At 42.0% G+C, this 20,009-nt stretch overlaps 1 protein-coding gene across 1 annotated transcript in view; it reads left to right on the top strand.

The window, feature by feature from the left end:
• The first annotated feature begins 11,474 nt into the window (after positions 1-11,474).
• The window catches only part of PON1 (paraoxonase 1), a 31,211-nt gene continuing 22,676 nt past the window's right edge, over positions 11,475-20,009 (top strand). Inside the window, exon 1 of the mRNA XM_065939019.1 lies at positions 11,475-11,548. Coding sequence (XP_065795091.1) covers positions 11,475-11,548 — 74 coding nt within the window. The remainder of the gene's footprint in view (positions 11,549-20,009) is intronic.

The following is a 20,009-nucleotide window of genomic DNA, read 5'->3' as shown; positions in this document are numbered from 1 at the left end:
GGCAATACCTAACTGGAAGGGAAGCTGGGAAATTTAGTTCAGCTGGGTCTCCTTATGCCCAGAGAGGAAGGGTTTGGGTAAGTAGCTAGTGTCCTCTATCACAGTTCCTTCACTGACTCAAGACGAGTTTATAAATCATAATTCTATTACCATTAAAGAAATTGAGTTTGTAATAAAAGTTTTTCAAACTAAAAGAAACAATACTAGAGATAACCAAATGCTAATAAAGTTGAAATGGATAAACAGACTGTAGTAAATTCATACAATGAAACAGTACACAGCAATGTATACAACTAGTGCTATTTGAAACATTGATGAACTTCATGAATAATGTTGAGCTAAAGAAAATAAAAATTAATACATAAAGTATTAAAATAATTTTATTTGGAAGGAATCCCAAGAAGGCAAAATTAAACAGTGTTGTTTGGGGATGCATGCTTAGATGGTTACATTACAGAGAACAGGGAAATGGTGGTTATCACAAAAGTTAGGATAGTGGTTGCCTCTAGGGAAGGTGGGATTGTAGTCAGGCCAAGATACACGGGAAAACACCTGGAGTGCTGGCATTGTTGCACTTCCTGACTTGGATGGTGGTTTACATTGATATTTCTTTATAATTTTTCTGTAACTATATATATATATATTACACACTTTTGAGTATATACAATGTACCTCATGATAGATTTTTTTTTTAATGTGTATGAACAAGCTAAGTCAATTTCAGAAAATAAAAATGAAGGGCAGGTATAAGTCTAATAATAAAAACAGTTTAGTATTTGTGCAAGAAAAAGATAAATAGACCAATGGAATAGAACAGAGATCTGAGAAACATACTTCTGCCTGTGGAATTCAAGTAAGATAAAATTGGCAGCACCAATTAATAGGGTAAGGATGTTTGTTTAGGAAATGGAAGTGGGAAAACCAACTCACATTATGCAAGGCAATAAAACTATGTCCTACCTAACATCACTAGGTAACTACTGAGCAAGGATCAACACTAAAACCTTTAGCATTAATAGAAGACAATATAGGAGAGTACCTATGACCTAAGGATAGGGAATGACTTCTGACACAATGTTTCAAAAATAGAAACTCTAAGACAAGAAAGTTAATTGAGTCATCAAAATTAAGGATTTCCATTCAGTGAAGGACACCATTCACAAAGATTATAGATGAATATCAGAATGAGAAATATTTGAAATGTTAAACTGACAACATATTAAAGAGTAAAATATACTAGAACTCTTGAGAATAACAAAGTGGAGACACTAACCCCAAGGAATAACAGGCAATAATGTTAAGGAGCAATTTGCAGAAGAGGGGGGGAAATGAAGCACATGAAAAGCTTAGAATTTTCCATTATCAGAGAAGTGCCAATTAAAACAGCACTCTTAAATTACTTTCTACCTATTAGACTAGCAAAATTAAAAGACTCAATATTGTTGAGTGTCGACAGAAAGTTAAGGGTATATGGAACTTCATGCACTGTTTGTGGGAGTGTAGATAATTTTGGCCACGGTAAACAAGAGCCAGAGCTCAAGGAATCATAAGAACTGTAGGATCCAGAACCACGTATGCAGCCAAACTAGCAGAGCAAATGCTTGCTATACTGCTTCTTTGCTCAAGGTTTCAAATTTCTGTCTTGCTCAAGCCCTTCTGATTTGAGGCACAAAATCACATCCTGTACTGTTACTTCAAGAGCTGTGGAAGTATAGGTTCTAGTTACCACCTCTGAAGGGCAAGAAGGCATGAGAAGAGTGCTATCTGACTCCCCCCATATTCACCCACACCCCAGCTGAAGTTCAGACACTGTTATGTTATAAAATCTCCCTACATGATTCAAATATGTAGCCAGGATTTTAAAACTCTGTACCCAAAGGATGTTTTAAAAGAGGTGGAAGGTGCTGAGTTAGCGTCTCTACCACACCATCACAGAAGACCTGGTTGCACACATAATATTATTGATGTACTTGTGTTCAAACTATTATACATCACAATACTTCATGAAGTTGTCCACAGCAGAAAACAAATCACTTACTTTTTGCCAAAATTCAATTTTGCCATGCAATGAGGTTGTTTAGAAAATAATTTATTGGAGATGTAAAAGACCATAATTAGCATAGAAAAGGGCAAGTGAGGAAATCCAAGGGGAACATGCTTAAGTAGGAATAGAGAATGTAATGGAAACTTTTAACACACAACTTGATACTCTCTACGACAGAGCAGACAGAGCAGAAAAAGCTGGGTTCGTCAGGGATGATTTTGGGAAATGGAGCACTGTGGTTTCTAACAGCTAACTGGTGTATCACATGAACCTGTAAAATGTCATTGATTCCATTAAGAAGTAAAACCTAAATGAAGTACAGATGGAACATTCTCTAGACTGTTGGCAATTTTCACTATAGAAAAAAAGAGTGGCTTCCATAGTGAATCTGAAGACTGTCCTGGTACTGAAAATAAATCACACTGTATGGTGGAAGACACACACACAAACACACACATTACAGAATTAATGGAAACAGTAAAGTTAGATGTGCCCTACCATTAATAGGTTTAAATATTTTGATCTTTTTCCTTTTCTTGTCTTGCTACCTTCACTGCTTTCCAGAATTTTTCCTGATGAGCACTTTCTCAATAAAACATGAGCTTTTGAAATCCTCTACATCCAAGGAACCAGACATTGATTTTCACCATGACGCCCATCAGCCCAAGAGAAAAGCTAGATATTCACTTTCCCAACCTCTAGGGTAGGTTGGATAACTGTTGCCCAAATATCCTTGTTCTCTTCTTGGTATGCTATTCTCAGTGGGCTGGTGATCCACCTCTGTGCTACTGAACTTAAAGAGTGCCCACATGGCTTACTATGGTCCATGAAATGTTGGTAAAGTAACACACGCCACTTCTTCCAGGTAGAAACATCAAGTGTACACGTTTCACTGTGTCTCTTTTCTGTTTGCCTCCAAACTGGTAATGTTGTAGATGCCCTCTGCTCTGCTAGACTGCATCCTGGATTGGTGATGACAGGAAGCAGAGCTGCAGCCAACTTGCAATGGACACGTGGCATAAGTGATAAACAGACCATTGTTGTAAGCCTCTGTAAGCACACTGCAGTATTCTTTTTCATTTATTGTGTATTTCATTGTATGAATATCCCACAATTTATTTATCCATTCTACTACTGACGATCACTTATGCTGCATCCAGTTTGTTTGTTTTTTTTAATTATAAACTAAGCTGCAATGAACCTTCTTGTACAATGTATTTTAATATACATATGTAAACATTTCTGTTGCGTATACATGCAGAATTGGAGTTAGTAGTAGGCTAGCTCATGTCTAGCATATACATTTCGTTCCATATGTGCAGCAAGGTAGTCATTCCACTAAACGCTGGAGAGTTCCTGTTGCTCAACTTTCTTTCTTTAAAATAGTAGATTCAATGTCTTTAATAAATGTACAATTGTTGAGATTTTCCTGCTTCTTCTTGTGTATTTTTTGTAAGTTTAGAATTTCATCATTTTCATCTAATTTTTCAAATTTAGTGGAATAAAGTAGTTCATAATACATTTTTACTTTATAAAAAGATTTTTAGGATCTGTGGTAATATTCTCTTTAGATTTTCTAACCTCTGTCTTACTAAAGATTTATAAATTTTAGTACTATATATTTTCAATAATCATTTTCTAAATATTTTGTCCTCTGGCTTTTTTAATGTGGTAAAACCCTCATAACATAAAATCCACCATTTAGAAATATACAATTCAGTGGCATTTAACACATTCACAGTGTCATGCAACCATCACTACTGTTTAGGGTCAGAATATTTTCCTTACCCCAAAAGGAAACCCATGTCCATTAAGCCATGACTCTCTGCTACCCTTTTCTCCTACTCCTAGTAACAACTAGCTGCTTTCTATCTCTGTGCATTTACCTATCCTGGCTATTTCATATAAATGGAGTCACAATACACAGTCTTCTTTCACTTAGCATAATATTTTCAAAGTGCCACCATGTTGTAGCATGTATCAGGACCTCATCATTATGACTGAACAACTTTCTACACAATGGGTATTCTCTCTTTGTTTTCTATTTCATAGATTGCTGGTCTTTTTTATTATTTCTATCGTTCAACTTTATGTTTTTCAGTTTTTGAGATGACTTAGATAACTGTTTAATGCTTAGATAACTGTTGTGAAGTGGTGTAGTAGTCTGTTTTTGCTTTACATACTTTGAAATTCTATTTCTGAAGTGTTAGTCGCTCAGTCATGTCTGACTCTTTGCAAACCCATGGGCTTCCCTGATGGCTCAGATGGTAAAGAATCTTCCTGCATTGTAGGAGAAGCAGGTTTGATGCCTGGGTCAGGAATTCCATGAACAGTGGAGCCTGGCAGGCTACAGTCCATGGGGTCGCGAAGAGTCGGACACAACTGAGTGACTAACACTTTCTGTCTTTAGATGCACTTAAATTTAGGGACACCAAAGCCGGACATACATATCTGAAATGCCTACATTTCCTAACTTAGCGACTTTGCATAAACTGGGCATAGTAACATTGGCCCTATCTCACCTACCAGGATGTTGTGAGGTGAAAACACTTTTTAAACTTTTTTCTGTACTTGGATAGAACTTTATTATTTGCACTGCAGTTGTTTTATTTCTGCAGAGCAGTTTCACAGATTTTCTCCATTTATTTCATATAATAAACCCACAGGAATTATCTTCATTTTATTTCTGCTACTATAGAATTTCAGAAAATGACCATGAATCCAGGATTGAACTCTGGTGGTTTCTGAGTTGGTTTTTTGGTTTCGTTTTGTATTTTTACTAGAGATGCCTCAAGCAGAATGGTGTTATTGGAGTTTTCAGGACATTGGAATTTCATACTTACAGGCACTTGAGAACATTGCAATTACCGCCAACCAGGTTCAGCAACTTCTAAAGGAAGAATAGCAAGTGCAGCCACAAAATCAACTCTCTGTACCTGCACAGAATTAAGCTTGGCAGATTTGGTTCTGGCTCTCTGCCAATGCATTGACAGGGTCTACTGAACATTCAGTAGTTCAGGTTTGTGTAAGAATTAGTAGATGTGATTTTTACCAAATATATTTAAGAACTAACATGTCAATGTGTGTAAATAACTATTTAGCATGTGAGGAGTAAAAGAGCAAATTATAATGAATTATAAAAGTCTGGGTGATATCTGAGACAGGACTTTTAAAAATTTTAGATTATAAGCTGCTGTGATAAAAAGGAATTCTAAGTTTAAAAAACCTGCAAAGCTTCCCATTAATTTTAAACTTTTGTATTTCTTGGACTCCATTATAATTTTTTATACATTTTAACAACTCTTAAATAGGAAATCACTGTATAATTGATAGTTTTTAAAGAATTATGTTGTAGATTAATTGATAGTTTTTTTCTTTTCTAGTGGCACATAAAATAACAAAACAATTAAAGTAATAAAATAATAAATGTAAGACCTATGATACTTTTAAGTTAATAAATTATGGCATATTAAAGTATCTCAGAGGCTCCAGGAATGGTTGTCAAACATTTACTCAGTTATTGAACAACATATATTGAGCATCTAACCTGTGTTCAGTACTATACCATCTATCAGACTATAACAATGAAGGTATCAGACGAGGTAGCTATTAGACTAGACTATAAAAGGTATCAGACTATAACAATCAAACTATAACAATTTGTTTTAGTGAATAAAATGAAACAGTAATACGATACTAATAATACACAGAATGGTAAGAATAATAAAGAAGCACTGTGTATATGAGAAGGGTATTTAAGATTTCAGGGTCAAGAAAGACTACCTGAAGTAGGTTCTAAACTGACACCTGAAAGAACATTTACGATGTGGACATGTCAACCATGAGGAATAGAGAGGTTTTCGAAAAAATTGTTTCAAACAAAAGAGTAGGTACAGAGCAAGAGTTCCACAGAGAGTAGGTCATTTCAAAGTAATTGACAGCCCACAGGAAATCATTCATTGGTCAAGAGTTTTCACTTTTTTTTGGACAAGGATTCTTGATCTCTGCCCTTGGTCATCACAGGCTTCAGGGCTGGACATGTGAAATCGCTGAAAGGGCACGTGACTGTTTTCTGGATGTGTGACTCCAAGGAGGGGCTTTACTGCCTTCAGCAGTTTCAAGGCTGGTTGAGTCCCTTCAAGCAAAGTTAAGAATCTGTGCTCTAAGGTCTGACAGAGTAGAACAAACAAATTGAAAAGGATACTCATATACTGTATAACTTATACAATGAATCAATTAGTTAACAAACCAACCAAGTCAGAAGAGTAGGAAGTGGCATCTCTTCTCTATTCTTCAACCCACCCTTTAGTCCCACGTCCTCCTTCCTTCCTTCATCCTCATCCTTTGCCACTCATCCCTTCTTTTACCCCTTCTCCAAATTTTTGAACACCTACTATGTGCCAGAAATTGATCTAGGAGTTGAGAAGAAAGATGACAAATTAGTCAAAGCCTGTGCCTTCCTCAAGTTTAAGTACTAGCGAAGGGAAGCAGGCTGCACACAAGTGAGCAAACAGAGAAACAAGATGGTCTCTGACGGCGAAGGCTGCTGTGAAGGCAGGGCTGACAGTCAACGTCCTCAACACCTGGTATCGCACGTTCTCAGACTCTAAAATTAAGCAGGGCACTCTGTGGGAGGAGCCTGTGCCAGGCAGTCACTCCTTAGTCACTGGTTCCCCCTGGGGTGGCGGCGGGGGGGGACAGGGGGTGGAGGTTTTCCAAAGACGGGAAATGGTCAGCATTGTGGAGCATCCCTTGGGAGGTTTGAAGAAGTATTTACCAACCAGTACAGAAAGATATCACTATTCTAATAACCAGTACTTCTCTACTGGTGCCAACCATTTCATATCAGCTCTGAGGTCTTAGTGACTGGTGGTGGGCAGAAGATGCAAAAGGAGCTTACTATAGACAGTAACGCTAGAAAAGGCCTCTCAGGAGAAGTGACTTTTCAGCTAAGACTTGAATGACAAGAAAGAGAAAATCAAGGAGCAGGCAAGGGAACGGAGGAATATTCTAGCCAAAGGCAAGAATGATAAGGTACAATATATTTGGCATGTTTACAGAAAGATAAGAAGGCTAATATTCCTTGAACATTCATGAGTGGAGGATAAGAAATCAGGTCAGATCACAGGCACAAGGCCAGATCTCACGTGGCCTTTTAGGCTATGATGATAAAATAAAATGAGAAGCCACAGTAGGGAGGCCTTGAGGCAGGGAAATGATACGGTCTTGTTTACATTTCTTAAAAATCACCAGAAGTGAGGAGAATGGACTGAATGGTTAGAGAGAACACTGAAGAGGCTGTTTGAGCCTACAGGCAATAGTAGCCTGGATCAGTGATGATCAGTGGAAAAGGGGAGACGTGGCCTGATTCAGGATTGATTTGGAAGCTGGGGTGGTTTTAAAGGTATGTCCACACATTCTATGATATGCATCCCCTCAAGAGAGGGAGCTTAATTCCTCTCTCCAAAAGGGGGGCTGGAGATAGTTGTTGGCTTCTAGCAAAGAGTCTAGGGCAGACATTGAGGGATGTTACTTCTGTAGTTAGGTTGTTAATAGATTGTGGCTTCCATTTGGGAGGCACACTCTCTTGCTTGGGTAGATAGCTTATCCTGAGGGAAGCCAGCTACCTTGTTGTGCTGCAACTCTGTGGTGAGGTCCATGAAGCAGGATTGCAATCTGCCAAGAACTATGTGAGTGATCTTGGAAGCTGATCTCATCCCCTCCATCCCATCCTAGTAGAGCTTTCAGATGAGACTACAACTCTATTGGTAGCATTAGTGGTAAAGAACTCACCTGCCAATGCAAAAGACATAGGAGATGTGGGTTCAATCCCTGGGTCGGGAAGATTCCCCTGGAGGAGGGCATAGCAACCCACTCCAGTATTCTTGCCTGGAGAATCCCATGGACAGAGGAGCCTGACGGGTTACAGTCCATAGTGTCCCAAAGAGTCAGACATGACTGAAGCGACTTAGTACACATGCACAGCTCTATTAGTCAGGGTTCTCCAGAAAAAGAGGATGGATAGAGAGAGAGAGATAAGAGGGGATTTATTGTGGAACTGGCTCACAGGATTACAGAAGTTGATATATGCCAGGATATGCTGCCTGCAAGCTGGAAAACCAGGTATAATTCAGTTCAGTCTGAAGGCCTAAGAGATGAGGGGGCCACTGGTATAAGTCCCAGAGTTTGAAGGCCTGAGAATTAGAAGCTTCAGTATCCAAGAGCAGGAAAAGATGATGTGCCAGCTCAAATCAAGAGAGAGAGAAGTGGTCTCTTCTCTACCTTGTTATTCTCTTCAGGTCCTCAACAGCCTGGGTGATGCCCACCCACATTGACGAGAGTTGATCTCATCTACTGATTCAAATGCTAATCTCTTCTGGGATTACTGTCACAGTCGCAGGCAATAATGTTTTACCAGCAATTGGGTCATCTCTTAGCCCAGTCAAATTGACACATGAAATTAACCATCACAGCAACTCTGACTGCCAGTTCATGAGAGACCTCAAGGCGGAGGTATTTAGCTATGCCATGCTAATTCCTGACCCATAGAAGCTATGGGTTTATCAAGAGACAATAAATGTCTTCTGACTATGAGATTTTTCTGTAATTTACCATGCAGCAGTAAACAATTAACATAGAAGTAGAGCCTATGACTGATATGCCTGTGTAAGGAGATGTGAGAGAAAGAGACGGATGAACAAAAACATCTAGGTTTGGAGTTTGACCAACCAGATGGTAGTGGTGCCATTTATTAAAGTGTGGAGGGTTTGGAAGATAGAACATGTTGGTGTGAGGGAATCAATAATTCTGGTTTGGAGACATTTTGAAGAGACTATAAGACACCCCAGTGGAAGCATCAACCAGGCAGCCAGCAGGTGAGCACAAAGTGAGTGCTCACCAGCCATCATCATCCTTCATCTTCACATGCTCAGTCATGTCTGGTTCTGTGACCCTATGGACTGTAGCCCACCAGGTTCCTCTGACCATGGGATTCTCTAAGCAAGAATATTAGAGTGGCTTGCATTTCCTACTTCAGAGGATCTTCCTGACCCAGGGATCAAACCTGCACTTCTTGTGTCTCCTGCACTGGTAGGCAGATTCTTCACCACTGCACTACCTGGGAAGGAATATGTTCACCAGCCAACCAGTCTAATGTCTAATAAGGGACCACTTTTTGCCAGCTTCTTTTTTATGCCCTGGGGTCACAGTACAGAAAAGACAAAAACTCTGACCTCAAGGAGCTTCTATTCCATTAGGCAGCAACAAAGTATAAATAAATTAACGAGTTGACTTCAGAAACAAAAAGTGATTGAAAAAAATGAGATATCAAAATGTTGCTGAAGGTGGCATGTGCTACTTTAGCTAGGCAGATCAAAGATGATCTGTTAGAGCCACAGCAAGTGACCTGAGTTAGGTGTGTACATTTCTGAAACACCAGCATACTGATGGTATGTAAATCCACTGGAATGGATGGGGCCACCTTGAGGAAGAATGTAGAAAGAGAAGATATCTCAAAACTAGTCCGAGGGCTTCATTATTTTGAGGTCAATGACAGGAGGACCCTGTAAAGAAGACCAGAAAGGCAGAGGAAAGATGGATAGGGTGGGATCACGAATACAAGAGAAAGTATTTAAAAAGAAGGAAGTGGTGATCTGTGCCCAATGTGGTTAAAAGTTGAGTATGATTACAGCATAGAAGTAACCACTGGACTGGGTAACATAGATGTTATGAGTGGTTTAGTAAGAGCCAATTCCATGGTTGAGCTGAAGGAACACAAGCTCTATTAGAATGGTCAAGTGGAGTATGGGAGGTTAAAGATACTTCCTAAAATCAGTTACCAAACCAAAAACTTATTTTCCTATGCTTACACACAATGAATAAGAAATTTGGGCAAGATTCAGTAGGTTGATTCTTCTGCCTCATGTGGTATCAACTGGGATCCTGCCTCAGTGATACTCTCTGGGTGGCTGGACAAGTCTCAAGGGTCCAAGAAGGCTTCAGTTGTACCCAGCACCTCGGTGGAGATAGCTAGAAGGCTGGCTTTAGCTGGCCACTTTCCCTCTCCACATGCTCAGACCCTTTCATATGGACACACCAGTGAGGCAGTCAGATTTATTAAGCAGAAGCTCAAGATGTAAGAGTAAGTGTTTGAGTGACAAGAGATGGAGGCCCCTGGTCTCTAAGGCTGTGTGCCTGAAAACTTGGACAGCACCACTACATTCTATAAATTAAGGCATTCACAGAGACAGCACCAATGTCAAAAGAGGGATCTTGTACCACACTTTTCTATAGAAAGAGTGTCAAAGAATTTGTGGCCATCATTAATCTGTTACAAAAGGTGATAAAATGGAAGCAGCAACTGTTGACAAGTCTAAGAGATTTTATCAATTTTTTTTTACAGAAGCAGCAGAGAAAGAAAGCAGTTAAAATGTGGGATCAAAGAGTATTTTCCCCAGAAGACTATGAGTGAACCTAAAGCATGCGTGTTTCTAATGGCAATATTCCAGAGAAGAGGAAGATGTTGTAGGAGAGAGAAGTTGTAACTGGGACCAAAATTCTTGAGAGGGAAATAAAAAAAAAGGAACCCAGAGCAAAGAGAAGAGATGGTCTTTCATGAACAGGAAACTCTCATTCATGGAAACAGGTGCGAAGGCAGAGGGTAGAGGCACTTCCTACCCTGCTTTGCTCAGAAGTCGCCTTATCAGTGATGCCTTCCCGGACACCCCTTTCTTAAAGGGCACCTCAGTATGCCTGCTCTATGCCTTTCCCTGCCTTATTGTTTTCCACAGAGGATGTGCATCCCCATAATGCAAACACGCATCATCCACAGCATATTTTTATGATATATTTACTTATTGCTGGCACATAATAGGTACTCAGTGTCAGTCAAGAGCCTGGAATGAATGAACACCATAGAGAGGTATCTGATGAGTGGTGCTGAAAGAGAAGGTTGATATGCAAATGTCTGATGGAGCCACGTGGCGGTAGTCAGGAGAGAATAAACTTGTATCTTAAGAGGTTCCAATCACAGCCCTCCCTTCCTTTTGTGCCTTTTCTGGCTGAGTCACAGTGATCAAGTTACGGTACCCCTCTGAGTCACAGGATTAGGACCTTGTTAGCACAAAGTGAGCGTACCTCAAAGCCTGGGTCTCTTTTCCCACAGCTCTCCGTTTCCTCCGACCTGCCTATTCTCCCCTTTCTGCCCGCTCTAGGCAGCTAGTTCTCTTTAAAGCGTCCGGGGCGCGCAGCACCAGGCTGCAGGCATTGACCCCAACCAAGTTCCCGCAGTCCCGGAGCAGGGCGGGCAGGGAGCTGCGCCCGGGGACGGGGTGGGGCCAACCCCCGAGCGGCCCTAGCTGCGGGTGCGCAGGGCCTCCACCTCTTCTCCCGTCTGTGCGTCAGTCCATCCTGCCGCCGCCTGTCCCAGGCCATGGCGAAGCTGTTGGTGCTCACCCTCTTGGGGCTAGGGCTGGCATTCTTCAAGGATCACCGCTCTTCTTATCTGTGAGTTGGGTAGCAGCCCACCCCTGTCCTGTCTGTCCTATCCACTAGCCAGACCCGGGACTCTTCCCCCCTCACCCCCCACTCCCAAGCTGGCTCCAGGCTCTTAGAAAATCAGAAGGCAACTGCTGGATGTACATCCGAAAGTGATTTCATAAATATCCAACTTTCTCCAACCACCCGAGCACCCTTGCTCATGGCCTGGAAGAGAGGCTAAGGAGACGATTGTCTTTGGTGTGAGTGGCCAAGCTGTTGTCACACACCAATTAATTTTTCATAAATACTGATATATCTTGGCGACAGATTCACTTCTCAGATTTGCTGCAAAATCAATAACCAGACTGGAGGGGGCCCCTGATGTTGTAAGAATTAGGGAAGAAGCTCCAGTCTCAGTTGCCTGGCGGTGGCAGAAAACTTCCCAGCTTGGAGATGTGCAGTTTGAGGGCTCGCTGAGAGACAGAAAACTCCCGTGTGCAGTGGGGCAGATGGGAAGGAACGGGCATGAACATGGCCACCTGCTCCAGTGGAGATGTGTCAGGGTTAGAGGAGAGACCTTGATGTCCTGGTTTCTTGCTGTGTCCCTTCCATTGTAGGATTTCTCACATTTATTTTTCATGAATATCAGTGTATCTTGGCTACTGCATCACCAAAACCTCATACAAGAAGCACCTAACAATGTGCTTGGGATATAGTAAGTATTTAATAAATGTGTCCTGCTTCCCTTAAAGGGAAAAGTGCCCTGCTTAGAAGTGTTCTGCTTCCCTTAGAGGTTTCATAAATTTTTAAGTACTATACAAGAGGGAAAAGTTTTCTAAGAAAGTATCAGTAGTTTCATAATAAGTTTTTAATAGGGGTTCAAAGTCTAGAGATCATCCTAACCCTAACAATTAATCGGTAATACCTCGTTATTGATTTTGAAGTAAAACATTACTAAAAATCAAACTCAACATTTTGGACTTTTGGAAAAAGATCATATGACCCTGTTGACTGTTTAGAAACATACATACATTCATTCAGAATAGGTTTTTGTAAATATTGGGATTTTCTTTTCTAATTGTTGGTTACTTTTGGAATCACAAACTTAGAAAAAAGTAAGAAACAGTGATTTGGAATTTTTAATCGTGTAAAAATTACAGTTTGTGGATTTTCACTAATCATGGTACTATTTGTTGTCAAAGAAGAATATATATTTATATACATTATGCATTATATATAATATTAATACATATATGTAAATACATTATATATGTGTATATATATGCATATATATACACATATATACATAAAATATAGCTTTACCACTACTACCCTAAAAAGTTTCTCTCTCAGCAAGAAGTCTTAGCCTATTTGAGCCAGCATTAATATTTCCCCAAGTTTGTTCCTTGGAACACGCACAAGTCACAAAACATGCTCTATAAAAAAAATAGGTTCCTTAGACAAAGTAAATTTGGGAAATGTCTATTACAGCCTTTTCCTAGAGATTGACAGTGCATTCTGGCACACTGAACACTTTGAAAAGTCCTTCAGTAACAAATACACAAAATGATTTTGCTTTGTCATTTCACAGACTTATTTGCCCACATCCTTTATTCCCTTTCTTGGTACCACCTGTGTAACTCCTGGGATACAGTTTGAGACCAATTATTCTATATCACTGATTTGCACCAAGACTTCAATTTCAACAGAAGTTGAGGTCTGGCCGCGGGCAGCAGGTTTCTGGACCCCCAAGCCTGACTGTGATTAGTCTGAAGGGACCAAAGCACACTAAGGTCATAGCTTAACATAATCTCAGTCTCTGCACGGCCCCTGGTAGCCTTGCCTGTGATTAGGGCGCCTCCCAGAGCCACTTTGCCATGGGCACGCTGCAGTGGGAAGACCAGGTCTGGTTTGGAGTGAGAACTCCCTGTTTTCCTTTCACCACCTGGGTCTAGCATGTGGGGAGGGAGCATTAGTCCTTTAACTTCCGACTGTAATCAGATGACTGAGAGGGGAAAGTAAGTGGCCATGGGGTGCACGTGGTTTTTGAATGAAAAAGGGGGCTAGAACAGAGAGCAGAGTAGGAATAATGTGCAGCTGGGAGGATGGGTGACTCAGTGGTAAAGAATCCATCTGCCAATGCAGGAGATGCAAGAGATGCAGGTTTGATGTCTGGGTGGAGACGATTCCCTGGAGAAGGGAATGGAAACCCACTCCAGTATTCTTGCCTGGGAAATCCCATAGACAGAGGAACCTGCCGGGCAGGTTTTGCAACCCCTATGGGGTTGCAAAGAGTCAGCTATGACTTAGCAACTAAACAACAGGACGATGGGTGGTTATGGGGATGCAGGGTGGTGCAGAGCCTTCAAGCAACTAGATGGGGGAGGAAGGGAAAGTGGACCGACCATGGACCATTGAGCATCACCTGGAGCTCCCAGGACTAGTAGAATCTCAGGCCCCACCTCGCACTATTGAATCAGAACTAGTCTTATTTCACAAGCTCCTCAGGGGATTTGTATGCAAATCTCCAAAGTGAGACAGGAGGGAAGGGGGTACGCACAAGCTTTGAAAGAACCACTTAGCTGTTCAGGACGGGACAAAAGTCTGTCCAAGGGATAAAACCTAGTAGACTCAATATGTTGGAAGCTTCAACTTCCAGCCACTGGAGCCTCATTATGCGCTCCTTGTAGTAGGTTAGCATATGCAGAAAGCCACGCCCACAGGCGCCATGATAGTTCTGAGACTCACCATAGAAAGCCAGGAAGTGGGTGGTGACCCAGTGCCTGGAGATCCCCTCCCCTTTGTTGAAATTGCTGGAATAATCCTCCCACTTGTTAGCATATGAAATCACCCAGCCCAAAAAAAGTAGCCACCCGCCCTGCGTGCGGACCGCCTCCCCCTTGCCTTCTGAGAAGGCCAAGACACCGGCATTCTGTCTCAGCCTTGCGTGTCTCCTCTCTCTACTCTGGCTCGCTCTTGCCATCTTTCCTGCCCAGAGCCAAGCACCCTCACTTGGCAGCCCGTCTCAGGAGCTCGCCGGAAACCTGAGTCACGACCATCCTCTCATGTCCCACTGCCCGGAAACTTCTTTACAAAGGCTATTAATAAATCTACGTCTTACCTTTCACTTTGCCTCTCCTGAACTTCATGAGGTCCGGAGACTAGGTGCGCGATTTCAGTCAGAAGATTGTGGGCTGGAGTCTCACGGAGATTCACCTGGGCTCCTGTCTCCCACGTGAGGCAAGATTGTGTTCGAATTCCCACCTGAGGTGTGTGGTTTCAAAAGGACATTCAAATCCTGCAGGGCCCCCCCGCCCCCAACTTAGAACCAGATAGAGAGAGCCTAGAGGATCAGTAAATTACCTTGATCCGCATTTTAAAGATAAGGCCTCTGAATTTCAGAGAAAATCATGAATCTGTCCAAGGGAGAGAAGGGAAAAGATTATACGCTGAGGCCAGCAGCAAGGTCGAGGTGAATCCTCGGAGGAGATACATCTTTTTTTCCCCTCAGAGATGTGGCGTGTGGGATTAGGTAGGTTCGCAAGAAGGTCTATAGTCCTGGAGCTGGAGGGAACTCATGGACGGATACTAGATGTGTCTTGAGGGGTTCCCAGATGCTTCTGAGGTGACAGCAGCACAGACGAAGGAAATAAGGGAGCACCGTCTTTCCCGCGCGTCTGTGCCCACGGCCTCTGAGGTTTTGCAGACTGCTCACTGCGCAGGCGCACTGCATTTGCGCACTGCACTTCCGGTGGACTACGACGTAAACAGTGCGCCCTGGCGTGTGGAATGTTGACCATGCATCTCTGGGGCAACTTCCTCATTTCTTAAACTGCTGGCACTAGTTGTCAATAATCTGCCTCCCAAATGCAGGAGACATAAGAGACACGGGTTCAATCCCTGGGTTGGGAAGCTACCCTGGAGGAGGAAATGGCAACCCACTCCAGTATTCTTGCCTGGAGAATCCCACGGACAGAGGAGCCTGGGGCCTTCCGTCCGTAGGTTCACAAAGAGTCAGACTTGAGTGAAGCAGTTTTGCAGGACGTAATGGGTGAAACCCTTTATTACAAGGAAACAGCAAAGCGAGAGTTTATTAATAGCGTTAATGTTTCTGCTACCCCCGTGCCCACTCCAGGCAACACACTCTAGTGGGAAAAGGATAATGGGGGATTCCAGCAGACCTGGGCTGGACCTCAGTTCTTCAGCTTTCAGGTCACTTTGTTACTGACCTGGATTCTTGGGCTTTTTAACCAACAGAAATTGATAACAGGTCAGAGGAGAAATTTAGGTAAGGTTTTGGGGGGGACTCCTGCTGCAACACAGGGAGTGAAAACAAGTAACAGCTTCCCTTGCTCGCTCCTTGATTGGGGAACAATCTGGTCCCTTAAATGGGGTGGGAGTAAGTGCCAACCCAGCGGTCAGGCCTCGGGGGTGGCTTGGGTGGTTGGCTGACCTGCTTGATGGAACTGTGTGTAGGAATCATGTGCAGTACCCTGCTTTTCTCTGACAACTTATAAGTGGCTGTTGGATTTTTGGTCCTTTTTGCATCATGTTGATCATTTGTTCCAACTGCGTCTGCGTACAGTTCTTTTTAGTCCCTTATAGTTTTTCTTCTGTTGCTCTGGGAGATGTTTGTCCAGGTGCAAGCATTATAGCAAAGAGTCCCCGGTGTCAGCGTGCCTCAACTTTACCATTTTGAATCTGTTTCTCCACCTTAATATTATGGGCTCATAATACCTATCACAGTAGGTATATGTATAAAATCTGGCCCGTGAAAGATACTCTGTAAATGTTAGTTTTTATTATTGCCATGTGCTATCTCAAAAATCTATCTATGAATGATCCACTAAATGAGTGAAATTTGAATATATGTTATGGTAGGACCTCACTGAAACCCTAGGTTAAGAACAAGTAATTCTCTGGTCCTCCTCTATCAATGCAACCAACATCACCTTCTCCATCTGATGCACTAGCCTGCTAATTCCACAAAACAATTCGCAGACGTCTCCCAAGTAATTTCTTTTTACTGGAGCTCTGTGTACTTATGCAAAGTCACAGGACTGAATAGAATACAGTATTCCGTCACAGATTTCAGAGTTTAGTGTTAGCAATGAGACTACAAACTGATTACCACAAAACAATATGGAAAGAGACTCTGTAGATGTATATGTGAAGATTTGTGAGGATAAATGAAGGGGGTACTAATCCTATCATGAAAGATCAGGAGGAGTTGCAGACTGGTCTTGAGTAGGAAGCTTGCAGGTGGATTAGCAGGAAGGACTAGGTGGAGGGAAAACTTGCATGAGCAAGTGATGTAGAGAAGAGGATTCTTGATGTCATGGTACCTGATTTCAAATCCAAACTCCAGGGCTTCCCTGGTGGCTCAGTGCTAAGAATCTGCCTGCCAGTGCAGGAGACATGGGTTTGAGCCCTGATGTGAATGCGAAGATGCCACATGTTGTGGAACAACTCAGCCTGTGCACCATAACTATTGAGCCTGTGCTCTAGAGCTTGGGAGCCACAACTCCTGAGCCTTTGCGCTGCAACCACTAAAGCCATCACACCCTGGAACCCGTGTTCCACAGCAAGAGCAGCCCACACACCACAACTCGAGAGTAGCCCCCATTTGCCGCAACTAGAAAAAACCCTGAGGAGCAACAAAGACCCAGCAAAAAGATAAAACAAGCAAGTAAAATCATAAATTTAAATTCCATCCTTTTAAGGATTAGTAGGTCCCAATAAGAAATATTGAAGAATGAGTAGTGTGCAGTGGCAGAAGATAGACCCGTGAGGGTACATATGGCCCAAGGAAAGTTCCAGAATGGGTTTCTTAATGCAAAGCTAAAAATCCTTACTTTCTTTCGTAAGGAGCTGCCATGTATTTGCAAAGAATAATTCATAGTAGGGAGTATGTGTTTTCTGGCCAGAGTTCAGCAGCTTATTAATCAGTAGCACATCACAAACATTGAACTTTGCCCTTTAGACCTGGAACATTTGGACTTAAGCCCTTGACAAGATATTTCCTGATAATTGAAAGTAAAATAGAAAAACATGAGCTGGACTATAGTAACACAATCTGCTGTCTTTTGGCATTTCTTCCAGCTTTTTGGAAACAGTAATACCGGTAAATTTTGCTGGGCAGAGGACTGACGGTGATCTTTGCATTCATACTTGGGTTCCAACCCCAGCTCAGCCACTTCATAATTTTGTAGACTTGAAAAGCCAGTTGATCTTTGTCACCTGTGAAACAGGGAAAACAATACCTCAGGGAGAGCTTTGAGGATTAAAGCAGAGTAATTGCAGTGCCTGAACTACAGTAACAATGATTAGTCTGTTGAGATTTGGGCTTCCCAGGTGGCACTAGTGGTGAAGAACCCACCTGCCAATGCAAGAGACATGAGACTCGTTTTCAATCCCTGGGTCAGGCAGATCCCCTGGAGGAGGCCATGGCAACCCACTCCAGTACTCTTGCCTGGAGAATCCCATGGACAGAGGAGCCTGGTGGGCTACAGTCCATGGGGTCACGCAGAGACAGCACCCACGCATGGCCACAAATTTGAACCAAAAGCAGCTGAGTGCTGACTTAATGCCTCCTTACCTACAACTGGCTCCCTTTAGCTGTGATTATTCTGCCTTTTCCAGGTTAGAGATGAGCTTCCGTGAGAGAGAAGCCTGAGTAAGAACAGAGGCTAATGATTTCTGCATTTGTCTGTCTCCTGTGAGCACATCACACTTACTGAACCTTACAAGCCCAGAGCCTCTTCTTCCTGTGTGATTTTGACTCTAATATGGCTATCCTTGGCATTTTTCTCAAGTCTTGACACACTCACTGATGGCTTGTCACTGATTCTCTACTTCTGTGTCCCTCTTTGTATTGTCCTTGATTATGACCTCTTGTAAACCTGTCTTTTGAGTTCCTTGGGGCACTCTACATATTCACTAAGCTTTCTGTAAAGCTGTGTTTTCAAATGGTGGATCACAAAACCAATTTAGTAAATTATGATCAGTTCAGTTCAGTTGATCAGCCCTTATTTATTTTTATTTTATTATTTTTAAAATTGAAGAATAGCTTCCCTGGTGATTCAGATGGTAAAGAATCTGCCTGCAATGTGGGAGACCCAGGTTTGATCCCTGGGGTGGGAAGAGCCCTTGGAGTGGGAAAAGGCAACCCACTCCAGTATTCTCACCCGGAGAACTCCATGAGCAGCGGAGCCTTGTGGGCTGCAGTCCATGGGGTCACAAAGAGTCAGACACGACTGAGCAACGAACATATCGTTGGCTTATGGTATTATACTAGCCTTTCAGGTACACAGCATAGTGAGTCAATATTTTATACATTGTACTCCATTTGTAGTTATAAAATATTGGCTATGTTCTCTGTGCTGTATTATATATACTTGTAGCTTATTTATCTTAAAGATCATAGTTTGTACTTCTTAATCTTCTTCCCTTATATTGCCCCTCCCCACTTCCCTCTCCCATTGATAACCACTAGTTTGTCCTCTGTATCTGTGAGTCGGTTTCTCTCTTGCTATCTTCGTTCATTTATTTCTTAGATTCCACACATAAGTGATAATATACAGTATTTGCCTTTCTCTGCCTGACATTTCAGTAAGCCTAATACCTTCCAGGTCCATCTATGTTGTTGAAAATGGCAACATTTCATTATTTTTCTATGACTGTGTAAAATTCATACATGCACACACACATATACACATTACATCTTTATCCACTGATCTGTTGGTATACTTAGGTTGCTTCCGTATCTTGACTATATCTTGGCTATTGTAAATTATGCTGCTATGAACACTGGGGTGCAGGTATCTTTTCAAATTAGTGTTTTCATTTTCTTAGTACATATATGCAGGTGTGGAATTGCTGGGTCGTATGGTAGTTCTTTCAGCTTTTTGAGGTACTTCCATACTGTTTTCCACAGTGGCTGTACCAATTTATATTCCCACGAACAGTGGAATAGTGTTCCCTGTTTTCCCAAACCCTCACCAATATTTTTTTTTGTATTATCAGTATCGTTAAATAAATGAAACAGTTGAATAGAAAAATTAAGACTGTATCACATTGATGAGGGGAAGTATCCTTTCACGAACTTTGTTTCAGGTATGTGTGTATGTATGTGCTGTGTGTGTTTCCACCAAATAAAATGCTTTTCCTAAGGTGGGTCTTAGTCTGAAAAGTTGATAAAGCTCCAGACTTTCCCTTTTATTTCTTTACTGCAAACTTTTGTGACTATAATGTCAAATTTCCATTGTTGGAATACCTCTTTCTTTCTCAGTCATGGAGGCAGATCACAACTTGCCTTTGAAGTCTGCTTTCCAAGTTCGTGTCCATCATTCAGGGACCACGCTCTCCTTGCAGCCAGGCTTTCCTTGTCTGTCCATTCACCTCTGGATCTGTAGCATTCTGACTGGTAGATCTCTACTCCATGCTAATAATGAACTGTGGCATTTTAACAAAGCTGATTTCTAGATCT

This window comes from Muntiacus reevesi, chromosome 6 (assembly GCF_963930625.1).
Source record: "Muntiacus reevesi chromosome 6, mMunRee1.1, whole genome shotgun sequence".
Lineage (NCBI taxonomy): Eukaryota > Metazoa > Chordata > Mammalia > Artiodactyla > Cervidae > Muntiacus > Muntiacus reevesi.
This window is presented reverse-complemented; position numbering and strand designations above follow the sequence as displayed.